The sequence below is a fragment of the Pavona decussata genome, unplaced genomic scaffold (genome assembly GCF_977016875.1).
Source record: "Pavona decussata unplaced genomic scaffold, jaPavDecu1.1 SCAFFOLD_114, whole genome shotgun sequence".
Classification (NCBI taxonomy): domain Eukaryota; kingdom Metazoa; phylum Cnidaria; class Anthozoa; order Scleractinia; family Agariciidae; genus Pavona; species Pavona decussata.
In genome coordinates this window covers 77,231-102,923 of record NW_028145528.1, presented here as the reverse complement: position 1 = coordinate 102,923, position 25,693 = coordinate 77,231, and the positions used below count along the sequence as shown (strand labels likewise).

The following is a 25,693-nucleotide window of genomic DNA, read 5'->3' as shown; positions in this document are numbered from 1 at the left end:
TTTTGTTAAGTCAAGCTTGGTTAAGTGCGATATTTACCTATATTTGATAATATTATCACAACTTCAATTCATGATCCATCAACATTTATATTGTGACGTCGTCGCTTAAAATAATGGCTGGGCTATTTTCACCACAAAGAGGCTGTTTTCAGTCGCTTTCATTCTTTCCCGGCCGGTGGCTGTTTGTAGCGGCACACCCAGCTCGCACTTCGCAGTTCAGTCCGAGTTTCATTTTCGTGCTAGTTCATCAGTTTGTTATCACTTGTAAGTAATTGCCGCCTGCCCTTTCACAGAGTCCGCCGAGAGCTGTGAGCATAATTGACCCGGCGTACAAATGAATCAATAAAGTTAAAATTAACAAGCGGCAGGCTGAAATAGGCTGCAAAAGTCATATCAGTGAAGTTTTAATCTCATTAGCGAATAGGAACTTATTACCCTCAGGTGATTATTGATTTCGTGAATTTGTTCACGAAATCGAAAAGTTTCTTGGACAATCCACTCTGTATTGGAATAATATAAGAACAAATTATCGCTTATTCTGAACGGTCAATTTATTTGCCACCGGCTTCGCGATATGAAACAGCTACTGAGAAATAAGTGAAATGACCCGTCCCTTGCTTTTGTATCTTTCATTCTCGGCATGCATGAGTTTCAACATGATCCAACTAACACTGATTCGATCAAGATTTTATTGTGAATTTATTTCTTTATTTGACTGTCAACTTTACACTTAGTTGAGGGTCTACGTTGAATTTAGGGTTCTCTTGGTCAGTATAACACGATGAAAACTCAGGTCAGAGCAACAGGTATTCTTAACTGCGGCTCTCAAAAGGCCGCCAACGCGCCATGAACGACTTCCTGTATCCGACTGCTATTTGTCTTCTATTCCATTTTCTGAACTTCATAAACAGTCTTAGTCAAGAAAACCCAATGAGACCATTCCAGCAAATACTTAAGGCTGTCCCTTGTGTTTCCAGATCGTTTGTTGCCCGTTTAAAGACATTCATATTTGTAAGCTAAAAGCAGACTGACCTTTTCGGATCAGTAATTAGCTGAAAATTTAAGTTGCAGAAAGTTTTAGGGAACGTAGAATCTTATTCCCCAAATTTACGAGTTGTTATTAAACATTAGTATTGCGACCCTTTTTTAGCATTTTTAACGACATTTCAACGAAAGGAATTAGATTTGCAGCGTTACGAAGTTGTGAGCCGCGACATTTTGCCTTCAGATTTTCTTTCCACTGAACTAAATTGGAACTGATTTCTGAGAAGATTAAGGCCTACCAATCCACCGAAATGAATCGCTGGGTATAAGTGCGACACCGTTCCCGTATGTAATTATAGCTTATACCTAGCACTAGCCACAACTCTTTTTCTGCTGCAACTAAGTCCTTTTTCACTAATTCTAGCATTATTATACACTTCAATGGGCACGGTTGGTCAACATGCAACAACGTTTTTGCCATGCGGCACACCGTATCACATTTTCTCTCTCAAAGTTTCCTTAGCTCTGAGAATACCGTCAGCAGCTACTGCAAAGCTGGCAGAGAAATGTCGCCCTTATGTCCCTTACCATCCCGTCCCGGATCCCGAGGAACAGAGCAGTCACTATGATCCATCCTACTTTCATCAAAATCTTTATCATTTACTATATGTTTGGTGGAGATATTTCGCTCTTTGGTTTCGTCATTTAGACTGTCTTTTCGTTTCTCTTCAGTGTTTGTCTTCAAATTCAGCTTCTCGTTGTTGTTTTCGTCCTCAACAACAATCCCTTCTATTACCACAGGAGGGCAATTGGTGCTCAAACTTCTGTGTCTCCTCCTCGCGGTCGACAAAAGAGGAATTCTCTGCAGCTCTTCGTTTTTAGCGGTGTTTTCGTTAGATCCATCACCGTGATGTTCTTCTCCTTCATCCACCTTCGGTGCAAAGTATGTGCTGTGCTTTCTCCGTCTCTGGTTTGCAGTATCAAAACGCTGAGGAACTATCGTTGTTTTGCCAGCGGCACCGAGGCCAACCACTCTTCCTTCTGAAATAATCGGTGCGCTGTTAGTACTATAACTTCGCACTCTTCGCATTGGGGCGAGCTTACTTAGTTCATCAGTGCTGGAAATCCCCTCCGTTTGCCTCCTATCACAGAAATATGAGCCATTGCTGCTATTTAACTTAAGCCTAGACAGCGTATCTTTATTCATGCCATACTGGGTGTCTCTTCTCATTTCTTCCCTAGCTGCCTTTGGGGTCTGCTTGAATTCAAGGTCTAGATAGTCTTGACTCACTCCAGGATTTTGCCAGTCTTTTACTTTGGTGTAACTTGAGACCTCGAACACACTTTTACCGCCTATCCATGCGGAGGTTCGAGGACAGGTACCCGTACTGAGGCTTCTTTGACGCAGTTTCTCATTTCGTGTGGTATACATATCATAGTCTCTCTGAGCAGTGTTAATATTGTTGACGTCTTGTAAACTTCCTGACTCTTTGCAACGTAACGTCCCTGTAAGTTCTTCCCTTCCGAGACGAAGAGGTGGACAAGTAGTGCTCAGGCTTCTTTGTCTTCCATTAAGTGATGGAAGATGAGAGCATTGCGTAGGCGGACATTGGCCAGAGGATAGTGAACGGAATCTTGTATGCGCTGCTTGCTGCTTAACCGGTTCCCCGGTTAAGTGATGTCTGCACATCAGCTGACTTTCCTTGGAGGAGGTCTGTTGTAGTAGCTTTCTTCTCTCAGAGCTAACAGCTGAGTTGTCCTTGATTTCTCTTATTTGCGTCAACTCTTTTATCAGAGCCTTCTGCTCCTGGGATATAAGCGCTTGTGTCTGCGCCTTCTCAGCATCCAAGTTATTTAGCTGTGAACCAAGACGCTGGGCTTCCATTTTATTTAGTCGACGTATGGAAAAAAATCGATTTGAAAGAACCGAGGGGCTGTCTTCCCTCGGTGGAAACCATCCGGACGACATCTTGTTTCCGTCTTGTTTTAAGTTTGTCGCATCTCCTTGAAAGATTCTTTGTTTAATTTGATTTGTTTCAGCTCAGTTCAGCCGTGATCATATTTGACGCTTATGTCTTCTTACATATCCGTTTTGTGCGTCATTGCTTGTTGTTAACCAGCTAATTAGAGGTGCAAATTCAATCCCCACTGTAAATAATCTGACGCCAGTGTTTGTGGGCAATATCTCCTAACAATAAAATTCCACTATTCAAGCTTAGAAAAATTGGCGCCACAAGTAAAGCTTCAAATAGAAATAAATTTCGCGGTGGGCATGAGCCCTTAGGTGTCAAGTAATTTCCATCTTTCATAAGGGTATTGAACCGTAATCAGGTTGCAATGGATGGAGGTACTATCACCTATGACAGAAGCTGTCAAAGTAGAGGATTGGAAACAATGCCTGAAAGCTGGAAGGCACATACAAACTACGAGCGAGTTTGCACAAGTCAAGTGGTCGGATGAATTTAGATTAATTTGGTGTCACGTTTATTACTTGACAAATTGGTAACAAAAATAATCCAAATCAAAGATGGGAGCAGAGTCAGTTGAGTTAGCGCTGTCGTCATATCTCAAAGCGATAATATTACTTTACACGTTTTATCCTTTGGAAGCCCCAGTAGTTCAAAGAGTACATTGAGAGAACATTATTATCTAGGATGACTAGGGATTTATCCTACTGAGCAAACGGTTCAGTTCGTTTTGTTTGGGAATCAAAACAATCAGTTCTGAATGAAATTATAAATCATAATCCTGGTATCTAGACAAAACATAAAGATGAGCAGATTTACGAAGCTTATCCGTTGTCTCAGAGGTCAGATTGTTCAAATTCCTCTGTAGTCATTTTTGGCGCTTAGGCGTGAGTACACGTGCACACATGTGGGACCTGGGTACCACAATTTGGGGTTGACCGCTGCTCGGGCGGAACGAAGGCTTTGAGTGTAGTAATACACTGTAATACACATGCGCAGTAGCTGTGCGATCAACATGTCAACATGGCGGACTCTTTCTTTGGTTTCAATCCAGAGATTCCGGTACTTGTTCATTTAATTTGTGTTCTTGGGTGAAATGAATTTTAACTGAGCGTTTAAAGTGCTCCACTAGTATTGTTTTACAGGAAGGCTAACTGTTTTCTTCATTATTTTAGGCTTTTGAGGATGAAGACTTGTCCGAATTGGATCCGACGCTGACGAATCTCGCGGATGCACATTCTTATGACCAGCTAAACGACGACACTTTTGGCTCAGGAGCTTTAGGTATTGAAAAATTTGAACCGTTTTAATGTTGTGTTGAAGTTCTGCCTTCGAAAGATGTGCTTACCTATCTACGGGCAAGGCAGCCACGTGTTTAAAACCGCCCTCACGATCAAAGTTTGCATATTTCTCGTGCAAGCAAATTTTCTTATATATAAAGTTAAGCTTACTTAGTACGTACAAGTGTTGCTATTTAGCAGTAATTCTTGTTGATGTGAGCCTTGAACAATGTTATAGCAATCAGAAAAAAAAATCAATATTTCATTAACGTGTGTACTCTTGTCATTTTAAATCGTACTCTTATATTACATTTCACTTTCAGTTTTGCTTCACACAGGTTCTTATTTTACTATTGTTTAGTTTGTGCTGTAAATGAAGTTAATTAACTACTACTGAGATTTAATGAGTAAAGTAAAGGGCAGGAGGTTATATCATAGATTTAATGGGTGATATATAGCTACAGCCAAATAGTTAGGTCATATACATACATAATTTTTATGTAGTTGTCATTTTTATGAGGAAGTAAATTAAGGAAGCCAGTATCACAAAAAAAGCTGCAGAGGCATAAATATTGAAAAGTTGTGTTTAAAAGTGTTTGTTAAATGGATTGTGAGGTAAATAATTTACATTCAATGCTTGCCAGGGCTTGCATTAACTTACTAAAAATTTGGGAAAGACCCTTTTGCACAGCCTTATAAATTAATTATACATGCACACTGTCATGCCACATGTGACCCTCCTCCACAACCAGTGAGCATGAGTAGAGTTTGAGTCAAAAAATATATATATAAATAAAGGATAGGGCTGTGTGGAAATCTTGCCAGAGTTTGTAATGGAGACTAAAAAAGGCTTGGGCAATTTGTGAAAACTAGAAAAATATATAAGAAAATGCAACTTCTTGCAATTACAGATACATGCAACTATACTCCTCTCTACCTGTAGGAGCTTCCATTATAAGATAATAACAGTTAAACCATGTGTAAATACCAAATTATTGTTATCAAGTCCCAGTGTAGTAGTATTTGTTTATTATTAATAACTGTTTTACATGTAACTTTAGTTTGTATAAAATTAAAACTTGACTGTATATTTTGTAGAGGATGACTGGGAACTTGCGCATCGGAAGCTAGCAGGGATACATGTACATGATGAAGGCAGGCATGAAGCACAGTTTGATGAGTGGCTCAGAAAGAAAGGGTTAGGTCTTCAGCAAGATGATCCCAAATCGACATTATCCAGAGATGCAAAAACTGCCAGTGAAGAAGATTTTGAGGATGAGTTGGATCGTGAAGAGGTATGTTTGTTTATCACCCATACCACATACATGTAATTTCGGCTCATAAGTGAATATGTCCATTTTGTGAAGTTCAGGTGTTTCAAGAAATTTTGTTTGGCAAAAAATTTTGGCTACATTGTATAAGCCAGACCCCCTCCTTTGAGTCATTTTTTACCAAAAACTAGCTTGAGTTTGTGTAAAAATGGCTCAACTTATACATGTTAAGCCAAATAAAGTGTTCAGTAATAAGAGATTGTATGATACATGTTTTAGTAGGACAATAGAAATCTCATACAGTCAGGTCAACCTAATGCCCTTCTTTTGATAGTCATTTACAGCATTGAATGCACTAATCTAATATTATGCATCATTACTTCTAGTTTTAATGTTTGTGTTGATCCCTTGCAACAGGAAATTCTTGAACAGAACTTGTCAAAACTGGTTGATGATGATGAAGGTGACTCAATACCTATTCCCAGAACATCGTCCAAATACAAGGTATGATTGATTCAATGGCAAAGACACCAACTTACTCTTTTGCAAGGCCAACATTACTATCTTTTGGGTCATAACTTATCAGAATACAATGGATCGAAGTTTATGTATATGGTGTGGTTCAATAATTATTTTATCCTGGGTTTAAATTTTATTTTCCATTAAGTTATATTTTAAAACTTATTATCATACATTATCATACTCAAGAACAATAGAAAGATAGAGTATAAACCAAAAATAAATTTGAACCACAACATGTATCCATGTGTCTTGATTTTTATGGTTTAAAGGGTATGTGTACTCCATGCATTGGTGTCATACCATGCTTCATTTAAAGACATCGCAATGTGTTCTCACCATTGGCTCATACCAGTGATATTTTTAGCATAGCCAACATTGCTACAGTCATGTATCTTTTGAAATCATGGTTTAATTTTTTTGTGAACGTTTTTTTCAGGACATCCAGCATCCATCAGGTATTAATCCTGCATGGGATGGAACTTCACCACTGTCCAGCCCAACATCATCAACATCATTACATGATCTGGTGAGCAACCTCTTTTAGGCTCCTAAAACACTTGGCTCCTTCATGCACATTATTTACATGTGCAGTATGTTTTTGGACTCATCATTATCCTCTAATCAACAGAGCAAGGTTACAAGGTTACATTATATGGGGCACTCCTTCCCTACCCCTTACCCCACCACAAAAATGCACCCCAGACAAGCTAGGCTTAGTTATCACAATACACCTACTGTAATGCAAAATGGCTGACATTGTAATATTCTTTCGTGAGTATTCAAATTAGCCTTACTAGCCTCGTCCAAGGTAAAATATTCTTTTGATATTTGAAGTCAAGAACGAGGCTAGTGAGGCCAATTTGAATACAGACAGAAGAATGTTAAAATGTCAGCCATTTTTGCATAGGGTCTATACCCAGAACCAAAGAAATTATATTATAATGCATTCATTCACTCATTGAGTATGCTTTGTTTAGATCTCGCCATCTTCTAACATATGGGGATCTCCTTCTAAACTTGACAAAGAGAATAAAAACAAAGGACCAGTCAATACTACTCAACAGTCACCTCTGGGAGTGCTGTTAAAAGCAGAAGCTGAAAGAAAACGGAGGCAAAGGAGACCTTTTTCACCAGCTTTTGAGGTGAGTAATCCTTTACTAAACACTGGAGATAAGTGGCAGCTTTTACACAGATTTTGTAATATAAACAGCCTCTCCCATTGAGAGCTTAGGGTTACACTAAAATAACCCAAGAAAGCAATAGAAATACAAAATTGTATACATGTACATGTACATGTATGGTCATAGCAAAACAAAAATTGACCACTTTTATCCACGTTGTAGTGAGCTGATAGTAAAACTTGGTCTTGAATGCTTTCAAGGGTCATTTGTACTTAGAGCAACATGTGGGGAGAGAAATCATTATTGTAATTTGTAAAACAGTGATTCAGCGTTCACTGACCTTACTCTGAAGTTTGTGATTTCTTGAGGTCCAAAATTAATAGGCCTTATCACGGTTTTCATGGAAATCACATGTCAAATAATTTTCAAAAAACATCGCATCTGAAGAATTCATGAATTGGAAACTCTTGGCACTAGGAAAACGATTTTAAGTAAAAAAATTTGAGAGATGTAGCTGTGCCAGAAAGCGTCCAGTCATGTTTTGAACTTTCCATACATTTGTCTGTATAGCGAACCAGCCGTGAACTGCTACTAAAAATAGTTCGCGGGAAAAAAATACAGGGATATGTATGGAAAGTTAAAAACACGACTGGATGCTTTCTGGCACAGATAGATCCCTCCAATTTTTTTCTTAAAATCCTTTCCCTAGTTCCAAAAGTTTCCAATTCATGAATTTTTCAGAAGCAATGTTTTATGAAAATTATTTGACATCGGATTCCCATACAAACACTGTTATTTCAGACGTGTTTGCCTACCCGTCAAAATGGCGTCGAAAACCGTGATAAGGCCTATTAATCCAATCCCTTTACCACCCCCATAGCTGTCGGCTTAATAGAGCTTTTACTGTATTTGAAGATGAATGGCAAAATTAAAATTAAAGTTTGCCTTCCCGTTGTTCTTGGGTATGCTAATGTATGATAATGAGTTTGAAACAACGCAAAATAAAATTTAAAGCAAGGATAAAATTGAACCACAACATATGCAAATGGAGAAAAATATACAGTAATTAAAAGTAAAACTAAATAAAATGCCTCAAGGATGGTCTGCGAAAGAATCATTGACCCCATTCTCAGACAAACCACCTTTCCCCTTGAACAAAAATTAAAAAAATGGGTAAGGAAATTGTCCAGCTCCAGGAAATATCAATACTCCCCCATGGAAGGTTTTTGGTTTGTACCTCCCTCCCCCTAGGAAATTCCAGTTTAGCTTCATACTTTGCATCTAAATTTTGGCTTTTGAGAACCCCTCCCCCTTAGGAATTTCTGATGACCTTCCATGGGTGGGTATGGATTTTTTTCTGGAGCTTCAAATTTCATAAGAAAGGTCCATAAGAGTAAACTAATCCAAGAAATCTATCAACTAGTACTCAACTCCCCTAGAGCATAATACTCAAAACATTGGGAGTCATAATACAAACTGACAATGGTAAAGCATTCCATGAGTCCACTATTCTTGACTGGTAAAATAGCAAAATTTCAATCTTTTAATGTTAAATCTTTGCAGGATGATTCAATTGTTACAGCAATACCTCAACAAGGGCTGGTGCCACCAAGTCAGTTCACAAAGAAACCGCTGCCTGTCAATGCCATCAAGCTTGAGGATCTAGAGAAGGAGCTTACTGGTGATACCAGTGCTCCACAGCAAGTACCAGAAGTACCTAAACAAACACCTCCCACTCGCAAGACAATGATTGGTCAACCTCCCCCAGGTATCCCAAGGCCCATGATGACCCCCCCTGGATTTCATTCACCTGCAGCAAGGATGGTTAGTGTCAGGCCTTGATTTTCCGTTGGCTTTAAATTATTTTCTTCTAACTTGTTCAAATGGCAAATACAGTAAGTGTGTTAATAATGATGTCAGTAATGTACAGTCATGAGAGGTTTAATTTTTATTTTCCTTTAATTAAAAAATACAAATAAAATCAAACTGGTTTGGAAATTTTCATACTAAAACAAAATCTACACCACAGGCATGCAATTAAAATTGGACAGCCTGTAGCAACAAGACAGTAAGTCTTGAAGATAAATTAATAAGTAAAACATTAGAATTGCAGCGATTCACTTGCAAATTTGAAGAATTGCAAACTGCAGAGTACAGTATGTTAATTGTGTTCATTGTTGTGGTCAAGTATTTGTCAGTAGTATTAAATGTTTTTGATAATAGCTGTGTTAAGCCTACATGTACATCAAATCTTTGTTCACTTGAATGGTAAACAGATGCAGCTAAAATGGTCAATACAATGCCTTTTTGGATCTTAAACAGTGACAACTGTAACGGGAACACCAAGGTTATCATTGTTAAACAGTGTTTACAATGTAGCACTAGTTTGGTGGTTTTTATAGCTACTGTACTCTAGAAACGTGTAAGTGGTACTTCAATTTTTAAACATAATTTTGTTCTTACAGTGTATGCAGTTGGTTTTGGTATTGAATTAATGAAATTGAATTAACATTGAGTGTGGTTTTTATTACAGCACACTCCCCCAGTGCCACCTCAGATGTTTCAGCAGAGACCCAGTCCATCCTCCAAACACCCCGTTCCTGGTATGCCTGGTATGCCTGGCATGCCTGGAATTCTAGGCCCAGGCCCCAGGCCACACATGATGAGAACTCCAAGGACACCACCTTTTCATCCAAGACATCCATTTCCCTTGATACATTCTGATCCAGGTAGGATGAAGTACAAATAAGTGTGACAGTCATAATTAATACCGGTGAAACAAGTGGAGAGTGCCCTCATTGGCATATATGTAAGAAATAAAAGTGCAAAACACACACTTTGATCAATCTAGAGGAGTTCATGATTAAAGTGCATGAGACTTACAAATAACATCACAAGCCACAGACAGTTCTCATGATAATCCTTCCTCCAGAAAATTTTTGCACACAAAATTATGGTGAGAGAATTATTAGCAGTTACAAACCTTGTTGGCTTTGCATTAGCCTATAGGTGTGCTGTCTTGTTGTAGATCATAAAATAATGACAAAAAGAAAGAAATTAACTTTCCCATTTTCTGTACAATGATCACTATGTCATTACTCTGATAACTTTTAAAAGCATTTCTAATTTTGTGCAGGATACAGTAACTACAGTGTAATATCGAAACAGCGTATATCAACACAAATAAAGCTGTAGATTCCATTCGGCCATGGGTGTACTCTCATAATACACAGATGAAATCAAAATGTAGCAAGAACCTTGATCAGTCACCCTGCTCTCCTGTGGCTGGTAGCACACTTCTTTGTTCCCACCATGTTTGACATTATGTGTGCATTTTTAGAGTACACACACACATGGCCAAATGGAATCTGTTTGTTAATTAACAGTCAGGGCCCAGTTGCTCGAAGCATGGTTAGCGCTAACCCGGGTTAAATACCATGACAACCTATAGGTTTTTAATACCTCTTAACCAATGGTTAGCGCTAACCATGCTTCGAGCAACTCAGCCCAGTATGGCAAAATCCAGACCTCTCAAGGAACCAACCCGAATGCCTGTAAACTAGCTTTGGGTAGCTAAGTGCATTTCCACTAATGACTATAAACAAAGCATTATTATTATTTATTATCACGGAACAGTCCAAGCATATCCATGTAACAAATCCACATTTTGTATTCTACAACTAGGTCATATGATGTTACGAGGAGGCATGCTAAACTTTCCAATGAGCCCTGGGCAGCACCCAAGGTTTTCCAGCCCTCAGCTTCATAACAGAAGATTCCCAGAGCCACGACATAACTTTCCAAGAAACCAGTATGATGACCGATTGTCCTATGACAATCGCTCACCCAGGCAGCAAGACAGACGTGAACACCAGCATCAGTTTACTGATCTGGAGAGGAAGGTTCACAACTTCTTGACTGTAGCTGAGGAAGGCCCAAGAAAAGATGATCCTTATGCTGGACTAATGACAAGAAGAGAAAAGGAATGGCTGGTCAAGATTCAGTTACTCCAACTCACTAGTGATGAGCCAGAACTGGATGATTATTACTTTCAGGTGACTTATAACATGTTAGGATGTTAGAGTGTGTATAATACACAATGCCATGTATAGTCTATGTACGGTACAATGGCTGACAAGGTCATGCAGATTTCTCTTTAATATCAAGTTGTAACCAACCGTAAATTTTTCTGCTTGTATCTTTGCTTGTTTAGACCTAGAACTGAACCACATAAATTATAAAACCTGGAAAATCCAACAGATTTGGATTGTGTGATCTACCAGGAATTTTTGGACTGATGCATCATGCGTAAAATTTGTTTGGTAATATCCATCCTGATCCAGGGTCAGTTTGGCGTGGGTTTTATGGAAATGGTCAAAACTATTATACTCCAACAGGACCCACCAAACCACAAAATAGATGGTGATCCCAGCTTGAAAGCCCCATCCTCAACCTCAAAAAATGGTATCTTTATTGCATAGCCATGTCTCAATCCAGCAATAAAAGATGACAATGAGAGAACATTTCTGTGGCAACTCGAATTTTAACCCTTTCCCGTCCAAGGGAAATGGCGAATTTTTCTAAATCGCTAATTATGAACTGGGAGACCGCATGTGATATACCATTTAAAAGGTATTTTCTGGGGTGTGCTATAAATCACACCAACAGAGATGGAGGAGGTCACATATTAGAGTGAGAAAAGTCCGAAACGAAAGAAGAAAAACATTGAAAATTTTCTTATTCGTTGTACATACTGGGTGTCCCCCTAAACTATAGCTCAATGTACAGCTCTCAGTGCATTGCTTGTTGTAAGATATCAACTGGACTCTTAACGTACAAAGGAAAAAAAATCCGAAAGCTCGAGGGGTGGTAAATCAAGTCTCATATATGAGGGGGGCATGATTTTATGCCTTCAACTTATAGATCTTTCAAAGATCTTTTGGTTGTGCAAATTTCACACAAATTGACCAAATACTGAGCTCATAATTGCGTCTTGTGCCATATGGCACTCTTGGTCGGGAAAGGGTTAAAGCCAATGAAATTCTCTCGGTAATGTCCATGAGATATGTGGTGTCTTCAATACCCTCCTACCCCAGACAAGTTGGGTCCTTTTCCAGTTCCCTTATTGCCTGATGTGGCCTTGTGCATCACCAGGGTGCTAAGGATGAGCAAGTGAGTTTATTTGTACTTTGGATTTCCTCCCTCCACAAAAACTAACATTTCCAAATTAACTTGGAAATGGCTGTGGATGAAGAGCCACTCTGTGGAATTCCAGCCTGTAAATACTCATTTTTGTACTGTAGTATAGACAAAAATTATTTATTCTAAGTTGGCCTAAATTTCTCCAGACTTATACAAGAAGGAAAGCAGCAAAGGAGCGGGCCAAACAGAGTGAGGGTGTACAGTTAAGGCCTAATGTTCAAGACAACAGATCAAGCAGGGAGACAACAAAGATGGTCTTACCACAGTTTGAACGAGAGAAAAGGTCATATGCTCCATGTAAGTAGTTCCAAGGGTTTGGTATGATCCCATCATTTTTGTTTTATTCAAGATGGAGAGATGAATTCAAAGTCAATTATCGGAAAATGAATGTGGAGTTTTATAAATCCATCTCCAAAAATTTTTACATTTTGATTGGTCGAGTGAAGAGGAAACGGTCATCAGAACATTTTTAACAAAGTTGTCAAAAATAGTGGCATTTACTTGGAATATGGAGCAATCATGTAAACTGTCTTGATTTAAAACATTTGAGATACATCCTTTGAAATCTTTTTGGGAGCCCTTTCTTTCATTCATACATACATTGTGCTACTTATTGGAAAGGTGTTGATGACCATTTGTTTAAGGAAGTTAACCAGGTTTTTATTTATATTTTTATTCAAGTGGACTTTCAAGGTACTTTAGGAAAGGTATCATCATCTTCTGTTCAACACCCAAGGCAAATGGTGGATTTAATGCACATTGCTAAAGGCCAGGAACAGGTATTTTTGCCTCTTTTGAGCTTGAACGTTACTTTACATGTAAATTTATTCAAGGACGTTAATGTTCTAATGGCATACACTGTTCTATTATTGTTAAATGGCAGTTATATTGTTGGTGCTTCTTATAAGGGTGCAAAGTCTCTGGAAAACGAGTGTGGGCAAATCTGTTGTTGTGTTGACAGTATCAGTTTAACTTGACAGATATTGTTAATACAGGGATAGACAGTGTGCTTTGCTCTTCAAATGCTCATTTACATTATTTTGCACAATGTATTTACATGTAGGTAGACCATGTTATATTATCATATACATGTAATCAATGCTTGTCCCAAAATGACATAATTATTAATAGCCTTTAATTTAGTTTCGACAGTAATGTATTAAAGTACAGCTATAATAATATTGTACATGTATTTTCCACCTTGTGAATATGTGTTTTCTGTTTACATTTTATGTGATTGTACACAAAAAGCCATAAATTTACACTAAAGTGTAGATTTTCTCCATCCAGGATAAACAAGGCAGCTCAACCCCCGTGAAGGACACAAAACGGCGTAGTCAACTGTTGCTCACTATAGAAAAGGTATTGCAATCATCTGTTATAATTTGTGCTCAAGTTACATGTAAATGAATTTTATCCATGCTTGAAGTGTGTAAATGACAGATGAGAGGTTCCCTTGTAACATATTGCACAATGTCTTGGTGTATGTTTGGTTTGTGAAGTGTTTTACAAGATGACTTTGCTACATGTACAATTTGTACATCTGATAAAATTAATAATAACAAGTGTCGTTTACCACACATACAATCATGTAAGTAACTGTTTATTGTATGTAAGTAGTTATTTTGTTTTTGCCTTGGCAAATTATTTGTAGTTACGTGTGTTATTTTGAGCTATTAGGGCCTAACTGGCCCGTAGTTTGTGCGATCATTTTTCGCTCGTTGGTTCATTAAAAAAGCAAAAACAAAACAAAACAAAAGGACAAATAGAAGACAGTGATGCAAATGTTTTGAAATGTAAGAATTTTGGATTTTTCTTATTTTCAGTGCTATGATTGCCTTTTAAACATTGAGGGTTTAGACATGAGGGTGATTCATGTTGAAGAACAGGAAAGGTATGTAATGTGTGTAGTTACGCATGTGAGTTTTTTTGCCAGAAACTCTACAAACTATTAACATGTATTTGCATTGGCCAAAGTTTTCTTGGAAAGGTTTTCAAGATGTTGGGTACTATAATTAAGTCTATCACCGTGTTTGAAAAGAAAATGCCTGGCTTAGCACTTGATATTTACATTAAACATGCATGTTGTGTTGTTGTTTCAGAACTAAAGTTATGGAAACCAGGCAACTCGCTGTTACAAAGCTGTTTAACCTTTTAAAACTTTCTACAGAGGATTCTCCAAAGTAGGTCAAAATTAAATTGCTTTTTGTTTGATTATTTTTATAAACAGAGGCTTGGGACCTACATGCATGTATGATCTTGAACATCAATTTTGATCATCTAAAACTTTGGTAATTTTGGTCCTGGAGTTGGAGTTTCTGTGTGCATTTTTGTTTGTTACATGGTCTGACTTTCAATTTTGCTCTTCAGGTGTGATGATGAATTCTTTATTCAATTTTTGTCCGTCCAGAAAGGGAAGCTTCTTCTCAGTAGGGCGCTACCATTGTTTGACACAGTAAGAAACAAACCCTGGTCCCAGTTGTTCAAAAGCCGATTTACGCTAATCCACGATTAAAGTTAACTGAGGTTTTCATCTCGCTCGTTTACAAATTTAATGGTCGAAAAGGCAAATTTCAAGCTAAGGGCTAAGAAAAGTCTAAGTCAAAACTGAAGCCGCCGTTACACGTTGAAACTTTTAGCTGAAACTTGTGTGCAACGGCGCTGCGGAACAAGTTTCAGCAGGCGATGCACCGTGTAACATGGTCGGTTAGCGGTTTCGTGAAACTTTTTCGAACTTCCGTTGCGAGACAAGTTTCACGAAAAGTAGAACCGCTTTCTACTTCTGCAACGGCTCGCAACGGTCGCAGTGGTGAAAAACAAGAGTTTCACCGTGTAACACCACTTCGTAAAACTGGTCCCGTTCGCTGTTGCACACAAGTTTCAGCTAAAAGTTTCAACGTGTAGCGGCGGCTTGAGGGACCAAATTCTTTTGGGATAATCTTTATTAATTTTAATTAAACCTGAATCAAAGTTCACGTTAATCCAGGATTAGCTTAATAAGGCTTTGAACAACTGGGCAAAGATCCGTAGAATGTGCAAAATATCAATTTGTTGCCAAAACTGTGGACTAAAGGGGCTCCTATATTGAGCAGGATTGTAGTATTCATAATTATAACATAGCGCGCGTGCATCCTAATCTAATTCCGATTGGCGTCATCATGGTACATTTCTCAACATACGCACGGCCGTGCGTCCATCCGAGGACGTGTGCAAGATAGGGGAAGCATACGCGCGCTGTGTTATTAAAACACTTTTACAGAGAGACAACACCATAAAAAATGTATATTTATAGAGCTTGAAGCTTATGAAACGTTAAGATTAAACCGATATGAGAAACCGTTTTCGCCTTTTTTTTTTTTTGTTTTGTACAGAGAATCTTGTAATTAATCGGGATCAAAACCTGCTTTCCATGAATCATTTACTTTATTTTCACTATGTTATAAAAGAATTGGTTCATGCTTTTAGCTGTGCGTATATCGAGTTATGGATGCACTTGGGAAGTTTGGAGAGCACTCAAGAAGCTAGAGTTGCTCTCGGCTACGCCTCGAGCAACTCTTGCGCTTCTCTCGTGCTCTCCAAACTTCCCGCGTGTATCCATAACTCGATATACGCACGCTAAGCACGAACCAATTCTTAATTATTTGTTACTACATTATTTGCTCAGATAAAATAAAAACCGCCGGCAATGCATTGTGCACGGCATTATCATACTTGTATGGATTTCATATGAATGTATTTCCTATTTTACATGTTATCTAGCTGAATAATGGATGAAGGAAAAGTACTGTTTGCTGTACGTAATCCCGGCTGCAGTAGATTTGGCCAATGGAAGGGAAATATGCTTTTCCCCATCTGATACATTGTGAACACAAGGACCTCTGTAAGCGAGAAACACATCCACTTCGGAATAAAAGCTGAATGGTTTTAAATAGAAAATGATAAAAATGAAGTACATGTATGATACCGTAAATCCGCTGCCCGCCCCCCCCCCCCCCCCTTCCCCTCCCCCTCTAATAAAGAATGGGCTTAATAGAGGATTAACAGTATATCAAGCTGGCAAACGGGCGTTTTTACCTTCACTTATTGTTGTGTGTTAATTGTTTATTGCCAGGGTCAAGTAGAAGCAGTTTTAATGGCCATGACCAGGAATATTACATCACTTATTAAAAGGGACACCAATGAAGAGGTTAGACAGTACAAAACAAACAATTCACCATAATCCTTCTTGAAAACAATAGGGGAATAAAACAACAGAAAATACATTGAGGTTCAGAGATGAATAATTAATTTATTTTGTTTTATTCCCCTAGCCTCGTAGCCAACCTAGAATTTTAATATATCGAAATTGGTCTATTTGCATAGAACATTTTTGTGATATTGTACAGTCTACATGTAGCTTGTGTGAGTTCTTATAGAGTAAAACTGATATGTTATTCAGATGTGTTATCTTTTTCTCCTTTCTTTTGCTATCGCACTAACAAAATACACCTCCTTAGTTACAGCACAGGCAGACCACCCTCTGTCTGGTGTAATTATTGCGACACGATCGGTTGAAATTTTTTACTGAGTGAAGATACTTAAAGGCGCCTTTTACCTTTATGTTGAAATAAAGTTTCAAGGAATTGTTGATTGAGTCACGCATGGTGTTTTTTGGTCATTCCGAGCCGCAGAAACCTTTCTTTGGCGAGTTTACTGTTCCACAGTGTTGCCGGCCGAAGGCCGGTACTAGAGAGAGGGAGAATATAAAGTCTCAAGTTCCAAACAGTAATTACACCACACAAACAGAGGGTGGTCTGCCTGTGGTTACAGTGCGGGCCAAAAAAAATGCTTTTGTTATAACTTCTTGAAGTCCACATCATTATTTTAGGTTTTTGATATGATGATAACAAAAAAAAAAAAAACCTAACAAACGAGCAAACAAACAAAAAACAATATCAACCGTAAATCAGTATTTCTCCTATTTCCCATAACGTCATTTTTTGTGTCGTTTCACCACAGACCTTAGATCATTTGATGGTTCCGCTTAACCAAGTGTCGGAGCGGGTGTCACCGTCAGTTGTGATCCACTGCCTTCAAGGCATGGTGTTTGCACAAGGCATGTCTACCACACAGAGATCATCCCTTCCTGTAGTCCTGGTCAATCAGGTAATGCCGTATGATGCAGTTATAGTGTTCATCCGTGGGGAGACGAAATTTCTCGGAAGGATTGTACTCGTCCCTGAAAAATACTCACATTTCTTCTTCTTTTAACGCGTTAATAAACAGGTTGCGTTCATTTGTCTTTTTTCTGTAAATTCGAAATATAAATCTCAATGACTTTTGTGCGGTAGAAAATTTGGTGGTGAGCGTTAGAAACAACAGCTCGGGACTATATATCGGTGTGATAGTTTCCCCTTGGAAATTTGATGTTCTAGTATTTGTTCTAAGAGCATCAAATTTCCGCGGGGCAACTGTTAGCCGATAGTCCTTCGAAACAAATTGTCAAACATTTTTGTTTCCAACTGCCATGATCCAAAAGAATAATCTCTTAGATTATGGCTGGTTTACAGATTTGTTTCTCAAGGACAAAGAGAGGCGCTCTTATTATTTCAGTGCTTTTCCGAGAGATGGTTGACTGCTTGTAGGTTCCCTCGCAGAAGACTGATGCACAAAGACTACCAATAAAACTTTTTGTAGTAACAGAGTTGATAACTATAGGTAAATTGGCCCCCGTAAAGAGATTTGAGTGCTGACGTTTCGAGCATTAACCGTTCGTCTCTGATTTCGTCTTTGGGGTAAACCAAACATTCGTTTCCACTCCCCACGGACGCAGCTCCGCAGTTTCTTTAGAAACTAACTCCCTCATGTTTTGTAGTAAGGCTACAGGAAGCTGATACAATCCATGTATGATCTGTTTTCAGTTTGGTTTAGGAATTTTGAGCATACTGCTACGAAGAGCAGCTGTCACGTCTAACAGTTTGACCGAATCTGAAGATGATATGAGAAGGTCTTGGTAAGAATCTTTATGCGTTTTGCGCTAGTAAAAAGTTATGTTGTAGAGAAAACTGGCAGTGCAATGGAACTGCTATGCTTGTACTTAATATCAGAGTCCCCTTTATCCAGGACCGTGATTCTGTTCTGTTCCTCTTCCCATTTTGACAGATGTCCGTTAATTTTACACGGATAAACCAAACTGCTCTTGATAATTGACTGTACTTTGACTAATACAGTAGCCTCTTAAAAAAAGGGAAAGGTGATAAATATTCGGGGTTCGGTTCTGGGGTTGTACCTAAAGGGCGTGGTGAAAAAAATGCGCGAGTCACCATTTGGCCTTGGAAGCCGAAAGTCACGGTAACTTACCGGGTCCGATAAGTATCTAGGCCAACGTTGAGCGGTGTTTGGAGAAATTTGGATTTTAAAGGTCAATCGTCACTTACCCCCTCTTCCAACGGGCCCTTTATATTTCACCTTCGTACTGGAAAAACTAGTTTGCTACCTGCTCCTATGGTCGTTTCATCATTTTAGAGATGTCAACAAAAGACCTGTAGTGACAGTGGGCAAGCTTTCTTGAGACGGATGCTCGTTAACCTTAATTTTCATTATTGTACGTAGGTTAGACATTGTCTCTCAAGTTGCAACTGAGTTTCAAGATGTCCCCTTCAAGCTGCTGGGAAGGAATCTTGAAGCTGCTGACAGATTAGTGGCTTTGTTGTCCACTTGCACTGATGTCCAAACCAAAGCATTACTACAGGAGCATTTAAGGTCGGTGATTTGTTCTTTTGCTGACAGCTTATGCATTGATAGCAGCCGATTTACATCTTGCTCTTTGTTAGAAGTCCGTCAAGCAATGTAGTTCTTAGTAACCTTGGAGTCCGCATGAATTTTTCATAGTGCAACAGTTCGATCCCAAAGGCTTGTGTACAAGGCTTTCTTGGGGTTCGGTTCCTTTTTCGCTGATTGTGTCAGGGAGGAATTTTACAAAATTTATACTATCGCAGTGTCGGGGCAGATTTACAAGTACAAAGATGTGTACAAATGGGAAATGTTTCAGTTGTTTTGTGGTCAGTGTGTATTCCTTATATTCAATTGTTCATTGTTGATGGAAGTGCAGTTCTCAATGTATTTTATTCCTTGTTTTCATTGCGTTTTCTCTTCTTTATTCTAACGTTTTACTTTGTTTGGCGTTTCAGGCTGGCGGCTTCTGCTAAATCACAAATGGCAATGTAGAATACGAAGTTAGTCATGCAGTTTGCCTGTGGAGCCTGTGGGTCTTAGTTAAACTGAGAAAATAATAGGTGAAACTCCGTTACTTAAATGTTTAAAGCCAAAGAGAATCTCGCCACGAGATCGCTGATATTTTTGCAGTAACTTTATGTGCTTTGCTAAGCCGGTGTAAATACAACTTGAATTATTTTGTCATACTTCGGACGCTTGTCAGTTGTCAGGCCTTACGGACGTAAACTATGTTTCGTATATTCATATTAATCTAACTGAAGCTCTGTTGTCTTGATGGACGGCCAGTTCTCTTGACGAACACGTTTGTGCTGGTAACTGCTGCTTGGTTTGTAAAAGGAATATTCTTATGTTACCAGTGGTGGACCTAATCGATGTCACCGTCATCACCTTCACCATCACTTTTAAGCCCTTCCCTTCTCTCTCTCCTCGCGTAAAACATACCATTGATCTTGTTTTCCAATTTACTTGTTCTCTCTAGTTGCATTTAATGCTTCCCTTCATGTGTTCTGGTAATTCTCCTCTTTCACACCTGACCACGGCTGCTGTTAAAGGGGCACTGTTACGGAGATTTCTCTGTGTTTTTGTCAAAAGTGCTCAAATATTTGACAAGATACCTTTCTTTAACATTAAATTGCTCTTAGAGCACCGAGAAGAAACTATTAAGTGATTTCTCCTGGGAAGAATAGACTATAATAGTTTTCTTAGCGATTTCTTCAAAATACACCGGAAGAACTTCCATTTTTTTCAAGTTGCAATCCATTTCAATCCCGGCCGTCCGCGGCCAAAGATAATTAATACTAGTTTATGTATAGTGGTTGCGTTATTGTTAACAAAACTGAAACATTACATTCAAACATTCCGAATGAAAACGATTCTAGCTTACAAATATGTTTTTGGCCGTTCGAAGTGACGTCACAAGTAGGTGACACGGCCCCTTTAACAAGGCTACAAAACATTCCGTTCCTTTCGGTGTTTTTCCGTGCTGGAGCAGAAGATTTCGTTATCGTTCGTTGGGGCCATCGCCAGCTCCTTGAAGACAAAGTGCGTTACAACCCAGGGCGGGTCTTGAGAGGAAACTGGTTCCTTGCCAAGATTTAAGGCTGAACAGTCTAGTTTCCCTGACAAATGATAAGCACCTGAATACAATCTATGCAATGCACACTTTAAGGCTACGTATCACAAATAATTTATTATTAGCAATGTTGTTTCTGGAAACAATGTAATCTGAAAATTGAAGCATTTTGCACCTCAGTAAACTGATGTTGGGCTGACTGATATTAAGATAAAGTTGAAATTATCGTGCGCGTGGTTTGAATCTTCCAACCAGTAGATTGCAATTGTTGTTAATTCGTGTGATGTGCTGTGCACAAAACTGCCGTCCAAAGCCCTCACGGTATGAAAATTGAATTGCGTAACGAAAAACCGCAAATTTGGTTTCAAAAATATGAAATATTATTTCCTCAGGGAATTTGACTTATTGGCAAACAATGTTTACATGTTGCTGGTAAAGCTATTTTTGGAAATAAGGGATCGATGATCTCCTGTAACTTTTGGGAATTGTTTTTCTCCCCAAAAGCTGTTATTTCAGACTTCGGGTTCATACTTTCTACTCTGTGTGAAATAAAAGTCATAAGATTAGCAAAGTATAATTATGTGAAACCCGTTTCTCACTTTTATACTGTAATTTCAGTAACTACTTCTCCAATTCGAGCGGTGGATAGTTATGATGAACGATTCTAAAAACCGACCTAGAAAAATTAGTTCATCGTTCTTATTTCATAGCTAAGCTCGAAATACGAGAACGCAGTCATGGTTAGCCATGCAAACATGGTTATTATTTTCATTAAATCGAAGAATGCGGTACACTGCATTTCACTGTCTTCTCCCAATCGGCGTTCCTCACATTATACTAGCATACCACTTAGGAATTAGATTTTGATAGTTCTAGTGAATTAAAGGAGAGAGCTCAATTACATTAACAATTTTGTATCTGAATCAATTTGGTCTTATTTTCGCGATGTGTTTACTTTTTTCCGTTAATAAAACATTTACCAGGCTGTTGGTATTCATCAAATTTTCCATAATTTGTTTTCCGGGTGGTTAGAGCATTACGTAGCTGTATTGATCGTTTCTTAATATGCCAGGCCTGTCGAGAAAGAGGTTGTTGTTGTTCATCGTCGCGATTTACATCTCAAATTGACTACATCGTGAGACAAACGATAATACACTTATTGTTATTATGCCAGGCCTGTTTAATTTAAGGTTACCGTACACCTTCAGAGGTGTCTCGCGTCCAAGCGATCTAGCGCGTCCAGTTTAAACTGTAGATACCTAAACCCCTACATCAAATTTAAGCCTATAGAGCTTGCTATCAAACTATACCTAGAATTTTGAAATAAAATGAATTGTCGAATTTTTCACGACCTGTAAATGCGAGCGTCCGAATCACCTTTTTAAAGCTACAAGTCAAAGCGAATGTTGTTTTTCGCTAATTTAATTTGCTCCTCATTTTCCGGACCCAAAGCGCCATAAAAAGGTGTCTGCGTTTTGCCATATTCAATGGCAGTGAAAAATTACGAACATTTTCGAAATAGGATAAAAAATAAATGTGGAATGATCGTACAAAAATCGCTCTCAGAGAAAAAATATGAACGAAAAATTCGAAGACACGGTTTTGTTGTTTGTATGTTAAACTAGCTACTGTCTGAATTTGAAGGCCAACGAACAAATTCCTTTTGAGTTTTAGCTCTTTAAAGTGTCTCCAAGTGAAAAAAATTGATTCAAGAAAACAGTGCTAAAAATTCGGCAATTCATTTTCTTTCAAAATTCTTGGTATAGTTCGATAGCCAGTTCTATAAGCTTTAATTTGATATAAGGGTTCAGGTATCTACAGTTTAGACTGGACACGCTACATCGCTTGGATGCGAGACACCTCTAAACGTATATGGTAACCTTTACGTACGACCTGAGACGACTTGTACAGTTCAACGTAAACTTTCAGCTGGTGCACGAAATGAAGCCAATTCTGCTTAGTGCCCCATACATTTGTTATACTTGGAAGCCTTTGCAGGGGCGGATCCACACACGTGAATATTTATTAAAAATTGGATCATTGTTTAATGCAGTTCCAGGGATTTGATTGGCTTTGCGGCCATGGTATATGAGCCATTGTACCATGCCCGAGAAATAGCGATCATTAAATTGTCTTCTGATTATTCTTGCTAAGCAAAATTAGCAAGATCTGATCTAGCAATATTTCTTCTTCTTCATTTAGTGGTTGTACGTTAAGTGGTGTTCGACTGTAGAAAGCAGTTGGAAGTATTAACAAAATAACGTGATTAAAACGGGCTAGCCGTTCCGACGTGAAGTTTAACTTTTTGTGAAAATGTAAACAAAGCAACTATTTACAGTGGAACCTGTTAATACGACGTCCGTGTGCAACAAAAATGGACTAGGATTAATAAAGAAATGAGTTTTTGATGTACGAGGCCGTTGAAGAGGATGTGACAACGAAGTGTTCCTTTTAGAGCGGTTCTAAATTGTTCAGCCAATCAACAGACGCAATATCATGAGCCAATCAGAACTCGAAGCAAATGCAAGTCGAGCAATTCACGTTTGATTATCGTTTGACTTAAAGGAGCAACGTCACGAGCTGACGCATGTGCAGTACCGCACATAAATGACGTTTTTGACCAATCACACAGTTCAGTAAATCAACAGTATATAAGGCAAACACGAAATAGTTTTTGACACGATTGAGAACCGCTCGAACGGGGGCCCCAGGTTCCACTGTACATTTGATATAGATGAGATATAACTTATCATATTTAATTACACGTAAGTCGGAGCTTATAATTTTGAGCAATTAGCCCGGATAAAGAATAGCGAGACCATATTCGTTCACGAACGATACTTTGCGCTCTTTCATTATTTATTGTATGTAGTATACCTTGTCTTGTGCGCATTGTTTATTGTAATTAGTGTGAAGTACGAATTGTGAATTATTATTGTCATTATTAAATGTCAAGCACCGTTAGCTGCTTTAGTAGCAAACTGCGGAATAAGCTATCCTTAATTTGAATCAAACAGAATTTTGATATTAAGATCAATAAAATACTGCGATATGTAAAAAGTGTTTTGAGGTTTCACATTTTGTGTTTATTGAATTGGAGGTAACACAATTCAAATTAACTTTCGACAAACAGTCAACGACAGTGACAAGTCGCGTGGTCTCAGGGCAACTTCAAGTCGGTACAGATCTTGATCTTGACGTCTGTTAGATCGCCCTTGCATGGCCAATCAAGTTGTGCCTTTGAAAAGGCTACAATTTGGCCTTTGGATCCAAACGATTTGTGTTGCCTTCCCTATTTTTATAAGGCACCCATGCAGTCCAAGAAAAATCGATTTTTGTCTTCGCCCCATACCCCACTTGGGAGCCGTTCACAGGCTATTTCCTTACGCATGCATACCTTAGTATTAACTTTTCAAAATCCAGACACAGTTAACTCACAAAGGATGAATACCTTTTATCAACCACAAGATTTTCTTCCACGTCACGGTTATTTTTTTAGTTTTTAACAATAATGCACAAAACAACGGGTTTGCTGAAAATCGTTTCCAAACTGAAAGAGCGTAAAACATTTTAATTTCAGTTTGTACAGTACAAAATACAGCACAAAATATGTCACACGTGGATCTTTATTTTCATCAATTCCAGGGTTACAGTTTGCATTGCGAATGATCGTTCAGCTCGTGTTGATATCAGTTATATTCATATACGTTAGATATTATTCATAAATGAAACTAAAATAAGATCATAGTCGTAAAGTTCTGCCTTTAAATAATTCAAAGTGTTAGCTTATTGAACCTTAATACAACTGGGAGAATTGTTACTCTTTTTCGATGAAGTTGCTAGCCAACGACAAGTTAACAGGTTTACTTACCATTTACGTAAACCACCCGGATGAAAATTTTCGGCATAAATACGAAATGATTTAGCTTGTCTTAGCAGAAGATGGATAACATGCAAAATGCATGTGTGAACATCAGCTGTAAATCCCAAAAGGAGTAATAAAAATGCATCACTTTGACCAGAGGCCCATAATTTCAGAAGTACTCCAAATGGAATGATGCGTTTTACCATTTGATTTTCCAACTGGAATTTCCGGGTTTTCCATGCAAATGGTAAGCACCCGGTGTACACTGACTTGGGTAAACAGAGATACTGTGAAATAAATGGCCAGGAACCATGTTTTCCAATGAACAAACGACATTAAGTTCTCAAAGTTATTAATTATACATGAAGAGAAAACGAATGAAATCACTACCGTGAAGGACGTTTGGAAATATGGTCTTAATTATCATAAAATTTGGTGAACTTTTGTTTTGATTCTCTCAAAGAATTATCAATGGCTTGAGAAGCTATATCAAACACTAGAAAGAGTTTCATCTTATTTGCAAACATCTCCAAGATGGTTTAAAAAACTCGGCAGCGCCTCGTGATTGATACATTACGTCAAGCGTCTGATACACTAAACACCTCATCACTGCGCCTTAACATGACAAGCTAGGCATGAAGCTTATGAAGCTTCAGACGCTTCTAGCTATACAAGGGTAATGGAGCTTGTAAAAATAAAATCCGTTGTGTGTTTTGTTTTCCCATCACCTGGAATAGATTTTAAATAATTACATTCCCGTGAAGTTATGTGTGCATTATTCTTTTATCACCCAAATCATACATATTGCTAGTAATCCCTGCTATTTTGTACTACTTGCCAAAAAACCACTAACGCAAGAAATGCCCAAGGTGCTATGAAAGAGACCTAGTCGCAAGCACTCGGTTGGATTTCTTGACTAATAAAGATACAGCTGTTTCGAAAAGGGTTGTCCAAAACAAGCGTAGAAACGTACGCGACAATGTCGAAAGGTAGTCTGGGAAATACCCAATAAATTTCAATAAAAGCTCAGAATCTATATTGCCGGCCATCTCAAGTCTTCGCTGTACGGTCGAGGCATTATGGATTCTGAGCTTCTATTGAAATTTATGGGTATTTCCCAGGCTACCTTTCGGCATTGTCGCGTACGCTTTTACGCTTGTTTTGGACAACCTTTGTCGAAACAACTGTATGATA

General features: G+C 38.4%; 1 protein-coding gene and 1 long non-coding RNA gene across 2 annotated transcripts in view; one reads left to right on the top strand and one right to left on the bottom strand.

Moving 5' to 3' along the window:
• Positions 1 to 25,693, bottom strand: part of LOC146469970 (uncharacterized) — a 43,607-nt gene that overhangs the window by 5,040 nt on the left and 12,874 nt on the right. The gene's annotated exons all lie outside the window — the stretch shown is intronic.
• Positions 3,928 to 23,697, top strand: LOC146469971 (protein PAT1 homolog 1-like). The gene is made up of 20 exons (XM_085122065.1): positions 3,928 to 4,013; positions 4,127 to 4,235; positions 5,330 to 5,526; positions 5,920 to 6,006; positions 6,461 to 6,550; positions 7,002 to 7,166; positions 8,709 to 8,969; positions 9,679 to 9,874; positions 10,830 to 11,200; positions 12,494 to 12,644; positions 13,029 to 13,126; positions 13,638 to 13,709; positions 14,174 to 14,241; positions 14,450 to 14,530; positions 14,718 to 14,802; positions 16,459 to 16,533; positions 17,346 to 17,492; positions 18,248 to 18,339; positions 18,939 to 19,088; positions 19,517 to 23,697. The coding sequence occupies exons 1-20, from the start codon at positions 3,975 to 3,977 to the stop codon at positions 19,551 to 19,553; spliced, it is 2,571 nt and encodes an 856-aa protein (XP_084978191.1). The 5' UTR covers positions 3,928 to 3,974; the 3' UTR covers positions 19,554 to 23,697.

What these genes read in the sequence shown, in the direction of transcription:
- LOC146469971 (XM_085122065.1), top strand. Translation starts at nt 3,975, where the DNA reads ATGGCGGACTCTTTCTTTGGTTTCAATCCAGAGATTCCG. An exon ending in CTTGATACATTCTGATCCAG is followed by an intron (nt 9,875 to 10,829) that starts GTAGGATGAAGT and finishes TTCTACAACTAG; the next exon opens with GTCATATGATGTTACGAGGA. An exon ending in CTGTAGTCCTGGTCAATCAG is followed by an intron (nt 17,493 to 18,247) that starts GTAATGCCGTAT and finishes ATCTGTTTTCAG; the next exon opens with TTTGGTTTAGGAATTTTGAG.